The sequence below is a fragment of the Nilaparvata lugens genome, chromosome 3 (assembly GCF_014356525.2).
Source record: "Nilaparvata lugens isolate BPH chromosome 3, ASM1435652v1, whole genome shotgun sequence".
Taxonomy (NCBI): Eukaryota; Metazoa; Arthropoda; class Insecta; order Hemiptera; family Delphacidae; genus Nilaparvata; species Nilaparvata lugens.
Window position 1 is genome coordinate 81,290,000 of NC_052506.1, and position 12,530 is coordinate 81,302,529.

At 36.3% G+C, this 12,530-nt stretch overlaps 1 protein-coding gene across 2 annotated transcripts in view; it reads left to right on the top strand.

The window, feature by feature from the left end:
* Positions 1–12,530, top strand: part of LOC120350601 — a 71,814-nt gene that overhangs the window by 14,164 nt on the left and 45,120 nt on the right. For both annotated transcript variants that reach the window (XM_039424768.1, XM_039424769.1), the window contains exon 2: positions 899–946. In XM_039424768.1, the coding sequence (XP_039280702.1) occupies positions 899–946 (48 nt within the window). The remainder of the gene's footprint in view (positions 1–898; positions 947–12,530) is intronic.

The following is a 12,530-nucleotide window of genomic DNA, read 5'->3' on the forward strand; positions in this document are numbered from 1 at the left end:
AAAGCTCACTATAGAAATCCTCTTTCACTACTACTTCTGCATCCTCAGTTGGAGCATATGCAGATATGAGTGTCATGTTTCTATAACGTCCCTTAATTCTCAATTTGCAGAGTCTATCATTTATTGGTTCAAACCCCAATACACTCCTGGAGCATTTTCTTGTGACAAGAAATCCAGTGCCACTCTGTCCACTTTTTTGTTCATTTCCACTATAGTAAATTGTGTATCCCCCTTTCCTGATTTCACCTTGTCCCTTCCATCTGATTTCCTGCAATGCTACAATATCAATACCAAACTGAATAGTTTCTCTAGCAATTTCCTGCATTTTTCCAGGCATTAGCATTGTTCTTACATTCCACGTGGCAAGTTTCAAATCATATCTTTTAATCCTTTTCCTTTTCCATGATTCCGTTTCATTTCCATTCCAGAATGGAATTTATTTTGTTTTAAATCTAAATACTATTATTTTGTCGGAAGAACTTATTTTACTATTCAAAGGCAAGCAATGTCCATTGGAAAATATTGCAAATAACACATCACGTTGTTTATTCTACTGAGCTGATAAATTTTAAAATTGATGAACTAGAACCCCACAGAATGGCAATTTTACAATGCATCACGGGATCGTGTAATGACCTGTATTTATAGACCTTGGCAGTGAACTCTGCCAGAACTGGTACTCCACCAGGGCTGACTACTTTTAGGTTGTTGTAACAGATTTTCATGGATCACATGAGTTATCGATATTATTTGATTTGCAATTTTCATAAATGTAGGTGGAGGAGAAATGTTGTGTACCCACATCACGAGTGTGGAAAATGTACTCCACACTCTAGATTATAAAAATAAATACTTTTTCAAATTCTGAACACTGAATAGTGAAAAATTATTTTTGCAGCTTCTTCCTTTTAATGCAATAGTAGCAATACAGGAGGCCAAATCATGGGTGAGTGGACTTTCTTGATAATATTGAATACGAGCAGGTGTTAACTGTGCTACACAAGGGTCTGTTCAGGTGCCTACAGATATACGCGCCGCGAACATGAGCAATTCACTTTTAATCAGCTGACTATATCTGTATTTTACAGAAACTGTAAAATACAGATATAAAAAGCTTGGCATCAGCTTATTAAAAGTGAATTGCTCATGTTCGTGGCTCGTATATCTGTACGCACCTTCAGAAGCACTAATAGATTGAATCTAGTTCCATGCTGATATTAAAAGTATCAACATCTGTAATCATTCATGATAGAAACATCATTTTATTAGACATATATTGGCCCATATGAATAAAGTTGAGCATTTGCTTATACTTCTAAAATATGGAGCAATTGCTTCATTTTCTATGAATAAACGTGAGCAAAATCATTTGCTCATGCTCATCAAAAAAATAGTTTGAGCATTTGCTCATAAGTAAAAGCTTTTGCTCAAAATTGTATGAATAAACTAGAGCATTTGCTCAACTTTTGAAGCGAACGCTTCAAAAAAGGTGAGTCTAGTCTAGAGCAGCTTATCACCTTTTGCTCATAGTAAAATGGCTCAACTAATCCGTATGAGGAAGAGGAAACTATACCAGATACGATCACAACCAATAGGTTAGGTTAAGAACTATAAAGCTCTTATTAGATTCAGTCATGATATATATCACCATTATCCCTACAGAAGAATAAATAAAAAAGAAAGCTACCTGTTATAAAGATAGCCATCACAAAATAGGAGATAGGCATTTAAGAAGATGAGAGTGTGGACGATTATAAGAAGGCTATTGATATTATAAGAATATGCTGAAGATTGTTATAGAGATGACATTTTCTCACGCTATTATTTCAAAATTCCAAACTCAACTAACCTATAACTTTATTCATTAATAGAAAACATAGCAGACAACGCAAACACAAGCGATGCACCCTACTTGCATATTTAGCGCTTCCATGAGCTATAAAAACAAACTAAGGCTACAAAAGCGAATCAGCTGATGAAAAGTCTCTAAAATACGTATGCATTTGCTCCAAAGTTCAGGAGCATAATGAGCAAATGCTTTTACTTCTACCTTTTGCTCATGAGCAAAACCTTATGCTCCATGCTCTTGCTCATGAGCATTTGCTCTGGTTTTATTCATATGGGCCATTGAGTAAACTTTGTATGATAGAAAATAGTATATCTCGCACCTATAGTGAGGTCCACGTTATAATGGCAGTATATGATTTGCAATGGTGTTGCTATCCTTCTATCGTTCAACAAAGCAGATGGGGCTGTCTCTTTCACGCATTGCGATGTTCCCACATCGTTTATCAACAATGTAGAAATTCAACTAATTGACAAAATCTTTTATCTCAATCATGAAAATTCATTATTACATCTTTAAAAAATATATTTTCTCGACAAATGAAATATGATCAACTATTTTCAACAATAATGAACAGTTGAATTCATCAGATATACCAGTATCAGCTGTTTGGGTGGCAAGGCTGAGATCTGGCTCCCTTTTCTCCTATCTTCCTACACTGCAATTATAACGTGGACCTCATTATAGGGCCGAAAATGTGCGTTTACCAGCTCGAAATCGGTTTTCAAGTCCGAGGCCATAGGCCGAGGACTAGAAAAGATTGAAAGCAGCTTACACAGTTTTGCCCATGGTGTGGTGTGAACGCCGCTATTTTTCACCACACCAAAAAATAAAACAATATAGCCTATATGAGAATAATTGTTAATAAGCACATCCGAAAACCGCCCTAACATATCGAGCGCTGGCCCTACCATATCGAGCCCATAATTTGAAACATATGCCAATATTTAGAAATTTTTTTGGGCTTCCAGAATAACCAAGTTTCAATTTTTGGGCTCAACCGGAAATGGGTTTTATAAGGGTTTATACATTGGCGGGCCAGCTTCACGGTTAGCCCGCCACCATCACCGATCTTGAAGATGAAGGTGTCATTTGATAGAGTGAATTTTGGGCTCTCATTCTATACCATTTTCAAATTTTGGGCTCAAAACATATGACCGTGAGAGACTTCAAAAGTTTTCAAATTCGGCGGGCCAGCTTCACGGTTAGCCCGCCACCATCACCGATCTTGAAGAAGAATGTGTCATTCGATAGAGCGAATTTTGGGTTTTCATTCTATACAATTTTTAAATTTTGGGCTCAATAATTACGCTGCGGGTGGAGGAAAAACGTTATAGGCAGGGGGAGGGGGGGTTAATGTATTAAACCAGGTCCCTTGTCGCCGCCAGGGAAAGTGTATTCCAGAAAAAATTGGTAATGCTTTGGATGGAAAGGGTTGTAGGTAACCAGGTACCTTGCCGCCCCCAGGAAAGGTATACACCTTGCTGCCCCCAAAAATATGATACAGTACCAAGTTCTGAAAAACTTAAATATCATTGAATAATCATTTTTTACAAAAATATAATGAAAACTCGAAAATCAGTTGAATGTTCAAGTCAGAAGGTTGGATATTTTTCAATTCTGATTATGATCTAACATCAAATTCGTGAAATTCGTATAACTTTGTTAGTTTTGAACAGATTGATTTGAAACTTCATGGGTGTGTTAATATTGTATGAAGGGAAACGTTCATGATTTTTTGTAGAATTTTACCACATCCCCTTCTCCCTCCCAAACCAAAAAAGCATAATATGGTAGTTCTGATGCTATATGCGAGAAAATTTAAAAGTCGTGCTATTCTGAGCTTCCTATGTGCTTCGCGGCAAGGAAGAGGATTGGATTAAATCGCCCGCGGAACATCGCTATTTGTCTACTCATTAGCGCTACTTTTGAATCCTCTCTCATATACCATCAGAACTACCATATTATGTTTTCGGTTTAGGAGGGAGAAGGGGACGTAGGAAAATTCTACAAAAATCATGAACGATTCCCTTCATACAATTAACACACCCAAAAGGGCTCTATCTATTCACAAATCATTGTGCAAAGTTCCTATTCCTATTAGAAAACAATATTGTAAGCAGTGGCCTAACGTACACCACTGCTGCCCCCGTGGCGCGGGGTGGCCGGGTCACCAGGGGGCACGGGCTAGGGCCCGGATAATATGTAGGCTAATATAGTATTTAGTATTATTAATATAATATTTAGTTTTCTGAAAAAATAAAATTACCCGGTCTAGGGGGGCCGGGTTAGGGCCCGAAATGATAATTATATATTGCATACTTTAAAAAGAAAAATTAAATAATAATGGAAGTAACTTTTGATAAAAAAGCAGAAGTTTTATTGTGGAAAATGACAGGTTTCATTTATTGTGTAAGAAGAAATAATATGCAATAGAACGATGTAATCAGTCTGATTATAAATTAATATCAAGATAATACAAGTGGAAAATAATGAATAAGGCAAGAAAGAAAAACAATCATTGGTCAAATATTTTGACAGCAGTAACAAGAGTTGAAATGTCATCTTCTTCTTCTACGTAATAAGAGATACTAGGGGTTGTGTTTGTTCGCATCAAAACATGTCAACTTGTGGATTGCATACCGCAAAAACGGGAATGATTTAGATTTCCAAACTTTGCACATAATATTCTAAACATTTCAATTTCGTGCTCCTCGAAGCCGAAATTTTAATTATCCTTCTTGTTTTTTCAGAAATAATGCTCAAATTTCATTCATGGGACATGAAATAATATACAATAATATAATGTACATATTATACCTAACTGAAATGCCATACGTTAAAGGAACTACAGTATAAGCGTACCTTTTCAAAACCGTTTTTACGTTTAATATTGGCAACAAAATTGAAATAGTCTAATTTTGTCAGGTTGACAGTAAGTTGAAGATGATTTTCAATCAAGATTTGAGCTCTGTCATGTTATAAAGTTAGCGCTGAGTCGAATAACTCATTTATGTGATATTACTGATATTACAGTTTTCTTTACATTAACAACTATTTGTATTTTTAATGAAACATCCCTATTATAAATCCTCAGTAATATTTAAAATCGATAGTAGATATAAGAATGTTTAATGCTAAACTGAAGGACTATCTAGTGGGATCTAGTGTATTGATAGTGATGATTTGTTCTTTCAAAATGTTTATTTTCTTATAATATGACAAAACAAGTAAAGTATAGTATTGTAACAAAATGTGACAATATTCAATGCACTTGTATAATTATTGGTGAATAAAGATGATTGTCTGATTGATTGTGTAACATTAAATTGATTGAACTGTGATATCCATCATTTGTAATAAATGATTGGTGACCTGTTTGTGAAGTAATAAAAGGGGGCGATCCACCAGTTCCCAGACGGGAACACTGTAATATTGTTGTTGCGCAGCATTTGATGGTAGAGCAAAAGCAGTTGGTTTTTTTTTCATTATCAACTACATGATTTTTTGAATTTGAAAGAAAAACATTTTTTTTTAGGAGTCAGATTTATTTTATTTAAATGAAGAAATTAATGTGAGATTTAAATGTGAATTTTAACATATTTCGGTTTTATAAAAAAATTTATCCTACAACTATTCTAATACAGAACAATTAAGGAAGGTTATAAAATTTTGAGCATTTAATCAATTTAAAAAAATTTAAAAATAAACTTTGTTGCCAATGATTTTACAAAACGTTAGACAGAAATGTGTTGGACAGATTATTGTGTTTTTCATTTAAACAAGTTATATGACAGTTTAAAAAGCATTATTCATTTTTAATTCATTTGGAATTTCTAAAATCAAAACAATATTGAAAAAATAAATTGAATGTGGAACGATACCGTTATACTGTTGATGTCCATCCTAACTTGCCATGGTCTGAATGGAGAACCAGGGGATGTCCATCCACGGGTCAGCTCGGTCTGTCTCGGGAGGAAGGCGATGAAAAAGTGTGTGAAATTTTACAGAAAGAAAAGTGGAAACCTTTTTCCACTAGCTGGCTGGAGGGGAGACTAGAATGCTAGCCCCACTTCTACCTCTCCTCAGCGTTTTTAGTCTGTCAGCCAAAACTGTCTGATCAGCTTTTAGTTTTTGAAGTTGGAAAAAATTATTTCTCTCTTAAAGAAGGAACTGATTTTTGGGGGTATGTCAAACCTTGTGGTTCATGACAATTGTTTGAAATATTTATATTGCACTTCCTAAAATATAATTATATATATATATACAGAGAGAGAGAAAGGACTCTACACGGTCGACAAAGGCGGCACAGCTACCGAAAGTTTCCAAAAATAATATAATTTCCCAATTTTCAAGTTAAAAAATAATAATAAATGAAAATTATAATATAACAAATTCTTACCAACTAGTTCAAAAAATCAAGGAAATAACTATACCAAATCACACAATTTTCTATAGCTTGATGTAGTCAACATGTATACTTCCATCCCAACTAATAAAACTATTAACATTTTAAAGCAAAAGTTAATTGAAAATAATCTGAACAGTAATGGAATATAAGGATTCAATAGCATTAACAAAAACATGTATAGATCAAAATTATTTCACTTTCAATGACAAAATTTATGAGCAAAAGGAAGGTTTAGCTGTGGGGTCACCATTATTAGGATACCTTGCTAACATATAATATATATGAACAATTTGGAAAAGTCAAAAATGAATAGTAATAATCCTTTGAGAAAAAATATCATTTATTGGTATAAATGTGTAGGTGACATAGTATGGTTATACAATAATAATGATGAAAAACATGAAGATTTAGATAGATATTTAAACTTAATTCCAACTTCTATAAAATTTACTATGGAAGTTCAAAAAGAGAAAATAATTTTTTGAAGCTGCGTTTAGACCAAGGTTATTGAGAAATGTTGATAACTTAATCCTTACAGATTCTATTATTTGGATTTGTATTTTATTTTTATGAACTAACGATGGTGTGATCACCGAAACTAGTAGTTTGTATTTGTTTTATTACAATTTGTATTCTTGTTTAATTATTTTATTGATTTTGAAGGGTACTATAATTTATTCTGTTTTCATCAGATGGGAAGATTATCAAGAAAATAAATGAATCATCATATGGGATACAAATTCAAACGAGAACTGAGTTTTTACTTTCCTTGCCCTACTACCATAGGTAAGGAAAGTATTGCTTTCCAAAAAAAATTAAGGTACCCAAATTTCAAGTTTTCTATACGTTTCAAGGTCCCCTGAGTCCAAAAACATGATTTTTGGGTGTTGGTCTGTGTGTGTGTGTGTGTGTGTATATGTGTGTATGTGTGTATGTCTGTGAACACGATAACTCCATTCCTAATTAACCGATTGACTTGAAATTTTAAACTTAAGGTCCTTATACAATGAGGACCCGACAATAAGAAATTCAATAAAATTCAATTCAAGATGGCGGAAAAAATGGCGGATAATTACTAAAAAACCATGTTTTTCACGATTTTCTCAAAAACGGCTCTAACGATTTTCTTTAAATTCATACCATGGATAGCTATTTATAAGCCCTATCAACTGACATGAGTCTCATTTCTAGGAAAATTGCAGGAGCTGCGTAATATTCTCGAGAAAAATGGCGGATAATTACTAAAAAACCATGTTTTTCACGGTTTTCTCGAAAACGGCTCTAACGATTTTCTTCAAATTTATACCATGGATAGCTATTTATAAGCCCTATCAACTGACATGAGTCTCATTTCTAGGAAAATTGCAGGAGCTGCGTAATATTTTCGAGAAAAATGGCGGATAATTACTAAAAAACCATGTTTTTCACGGTTTTCTCGAAAACGGCTCTAACGATTTTCTTCAAATTTATACCATGGATAGCTATTTATAAGCCCTATCAACTGACATGAGTCTCATTTCTAGGAAAATTGCAGGAGCTGCGTAATATTCTCGAGAAAAATGGCGGATAATTACTGAAAAACCATGTTTTTCACGATTTTCTCAAAAATTACTTGACTAATTTATTTCAAATTCATACTCTGTATAGTTATTTGTCAGCTCCATCAACTGTCATGAGTCTCCTTTTTGGGAAACTAATGGGGGGTTCACCCCATCCTTGAGAAATGGACTTTGTAACCTCCTTCTCGTGCATGAGGTAGGTAGGTAGAGCAGTCTATAAAAATAACACATAGTCGAGACATTTCATCTGTAGAACAGCTGTTTTGACGACTTTTAAAAAATCATCGGATTTCACAAGTTACACAAAGGAAAAAGTACTCTGAAAGAAATTTATTATATACACACATATACAGTAGTCTGATCGTAGTTTCAAATAATTATGTTGCCGCCAATCGTCATTATGTTATTTCTCTAAATTATTGTCGTTTAAGAATGAGGCTCCCAGTTCAATGAGCAAGGAAAGTTGTGTGAGTGTACCACACCAGATTTTTGATCTTGGAGAATACAAATAACACTTTTTTAAGAGTAAATTATGATTCAACTGTAAACTGTGATTCACTGAATCAACTAGAACAGGTGACATCAGATACTTGTGGATGAGGAAACAGCGTGAGGTCTCCTGTTCACAGAGCTGCTAGTATTTAGAATACAAAACAACAATTATTAATGCTTTTTAACTGAAAAGGAAGATTTCTAATAAGAAATACAAGAACAATTTTTAAAAAATCGGGCGTTTATGAACTGGAATATAACCTAGTATCACATGATAGCTGTAGACTTGTTACATCGATTTCCATCTAACTTTTCTTGGATACACCTTCCCTGGGGTGGCAAGGGACCTGGTTACCTACAAACACTGACGCGGTGTGATTTGGTTATCACGCTGTCGGCGTGATTATCGAGCCCAAAAATTGAGAGTGGTATCATATGTCAGCTGTGGACTTGTTTCATCAATTTCCGTCAAATTATTTTAGAAAGCAACTTCCCTGGGGGCGGCAAGTGACCTGGTTACCTACAACCCTTCCACCCAGCTAACGGCGTGATTATCGAGCCCAAAAATTGAAAGTGGTATAATATGATAGCTGTAGATTTGTTACATCGATTTCCATCGGACTTTTCTTGATTACACATACCCTGGGGGCGGCAAGGGACCTGGTTACCTACAACCCTTCCCCTCCGCTGACGACGTGAATATCGAGCCCAAAAATTGAAAGTGGTATGATATGATAGCTGTAGACTTGTGACATCGATTTATATAGGATTTTTCTCGATTACACATACCCTGGGGGCGGCAAGGGACCTGGTTACCTACAACCCTTTCCCTCCGCTGACGACGTGAATATCGAGCCCAAAAATTGGAAGTGGTATGATATGATAGCTGTAGACTTGTGACATCGATTTATATAGGATTTTTCTCGATTACACATACCCTGGGGGCGGCAAGGGACCTGGTTACCCACAACCCTCCCCCTCCGCTGACGGCGTGAATATCGAGCCCAAAAATTGAAAGTGGCATAATATGATAGCCGTAGACTTGTTACATCGATTTATATAGGATTTTTCTCGATTACACATACCCTGGGGGCGGCATGGGACCTGGTTACCTACATCCCTTCCCCTCCGCTGACGGCGTGAATATCGAGCGCAAAAATTGAAAGTAGTATAATATGATAGCTGTAGACTTGTTACATCGATTCATATAGGATTTTTCTCGATTACTCATACCTTGGAGGCGGCAAGGGACCTGGTTACCTACAACCCTTCCTCCCCGCTGACGGCGTGATTATAAGCCCAAATATTGAAAGTGGTATAATATGATAGCTGTAGACCTGTTACATCGATTTATATCGGATTTTTCTCGATTACACATACCCTGGGGGCGGCATAGGACCTGGTTACCTACATCCCTTCCCCCCCGCTGACGGTGTGATTATCGAGCCCAAAAATTAAAAGTGGTGTAATATGATAGCTGTAGACTTGTTACATCGATTCCCATCAGATTTTTCTTGATTACACATACCCTGGAGGCGGCAAGGGACCTGGTTACCTACAACCCTTCCCCCCCGCTGATGGCGTGATTATCGAGCCCAAAAATTGAAAGTGGTATCATATGATAGCTGAAGACTTGTTCTATCGATTCTCATCAATTTTTTTCTGGAATACACTTTCCCTGGCGGCGACAAGGGACCTGGTTTAATACATTAACCCCCCCACTTTTATTCAGTGATAAGATAAGGATGCTTTCAGGCTAACGTTCGACAGTCGAGCTCCCCGTTACAAGTCAGTTTTCGTGGGTTTTTAGTGGAATCTTGTGATAAATTTTGGCATACGTGTTTAGTAGTGTGCGAGGCAAAACATACTTCAGTATCAGCTTTTGAAGTTTATTGTGAGGTTTTTAAATTGAGAAAAGTAGTTTCTAACCACTGGTTGAGTTGCTGTGATGTCACCACCAAAAACTCGTACTGTATCTGGCTCAGAAGATAACGACTCCATCGTTCAATCACCAGCTGGGCAGCAGCAGCAGCGTAAGCAGAGCCAGCAGCAGCGTAAGCAAGGTCAACTGAAGCAGCAAAACAAACAACAACAGAAAGCGATCGGCAGCCGGCCGTCATCCTGCTCATCGTTGACTGAAACTGACAGCGTCTTTTCCGTTGCCATGGAGACGCAGGGTCGCATGGCCCAGACGCTGGAAGAGCTTCTACTGAGCGATGACTTTCTTAACCGGTTGGCTGCGAGACTCGAAGACCGCCTGCGTGATAGTCTGTGTGCGTCGGTCGGTGCTGCTTTAGAGGATAGGCTGAAGGCAGCTGAAACAAGGATTGACGAGCTCTCGCGCGATATAGAATCGCTCAACACCCAGGTGGCGCAGCTGCAGCGCGGCTTCGAAAATCGAATGGATAACATCGAACAATACCAGAGAAGGAATAATATAAGAATATCTGGTATACCCGAAATCGAGAATGAACATCTACAGACGTGTCTATGAAGATCTACAGTCGTGTCCCTTCTAAATGAAAAACTTTCACTGAGTCTGGTGGAGGCAGATATCGACCGGTGTCACCGTGTGGGTCGAGCGTCGCACGCACCCAGAGCGGACGGTTCGCGGCCACGACCACGCCAGGTTATCGTTAAAGTTGTCAGCTATCAGAGTCGTGAACTAATCATGAAAAGCCGGCGTAAACTCAAGAACACTGGCATTGCTATTCACGAGGACTTAACTAAGATGCGACGCCAGTTTCTAAAGAAAATGGGTGAGAGAGTGGGATGGAAGCAGGTCTGGTCCAGTGATGGTCGCATCTTTTGGAATCAGGACGGTCAAATTCACTCTCAATCTTTCGATGATCCTGTTGCTGATTTTTGAAAAAGTACAAGCAGTTATTTTGTAAATGAGAGTTGATTATATTTACATAATTCTATCTTTCACACATCTATCTGATGAATTTTATTTTTCAATTCAAAATTTTGATGGCTCTTTTCAAAAATATATATATACAGATATTGCTTTTGTTAATTTTAATTCAGGAATGGATAAAATCGTATTACTAATGGTAACTTACACCTCAATTTGGATATAGCATAATCTTAAATTCTCATTTTACTGTATTTGTTGAATATTATTTTTAATTCTCTTTTTGTTCGATTCTCGTCTGTATAGTGCATTTTGGAGATATTACTTCTTTCATAATATATTTCTGTGTATTTTAATTCAGTAATGAATAGATTCTTATTGCTAATGGTGATTTACGCCTCAATTTGGATAATACATCATTTCAAATTCTCATTTTATCTATTGAATATTAATTTTAATTCTCAATTTAACGAATTATTCGAGTTGAATAGATCTGAATTCAATGAGTAAACTTTTATTATTGTTTTTTCTCTGATTTATATTGTGATTACTGTAACGAGTATAGGCCCACTACTTGAATCTTATCAGTTGCTTTATAAGCTTGCAAGTATTGCCCTCATAACAACTTACTATTAATACTGAGGAAAATACTGTACTATAACTACCTGTTTAGTCGAGTTATTTTTTTTCAGCTTCTTTTATTCCCTTCAAGTACAATCAAATATCCGATTTATTGGGGAGCTCCATCTTGCGTTGGATCTGTATTTACATGTTTTTTGTTATAATTCTATTGCTGTGTTCCACAAGTTGGGATTTTCCTTTTCTTTTTTTTTCTGCAGCATCAATATAGAACATTACTTAAGGTGTTACTATAAACCTCTTTAAACAGTTTTATAGATTCATCAAAAAATCAAAAAATCCTTCCTGCCACTTCCATAATGGATGAGGAGGTTGATATTCTATACAACCACTATCAAAATCTTTCCTGTTTGGAGTTGTCTGATTTTCTTGATTTTAAAACTTTTTTCTCAGCCGGGAGTGGTGAGGACAAGCTTACACTACTACATACCAATATTAGAAGTTTGTCCAGAAACTTCGATGAGCTTCTGATTTACTTGAATGAATTGCCCAAAGTAGATGTGATAGTGTTGTCTGAGTGCTGGCTGAGGTGTCGTTTGGTCATGCCGTCGATTGAGGGTTATGAGGTGGTACATACAGATAAGCAGCGTAACAGAGCCGATGGCGTTGTAATATTTTATAATAGTCGATTGTCAGTCACCTCTCATCAGATGTCTATTGGTGATGTTCATGGTCTCAAGCTAGACTTCATACTTAATAATAAAATCTTCAATCTACTGGCTTTCT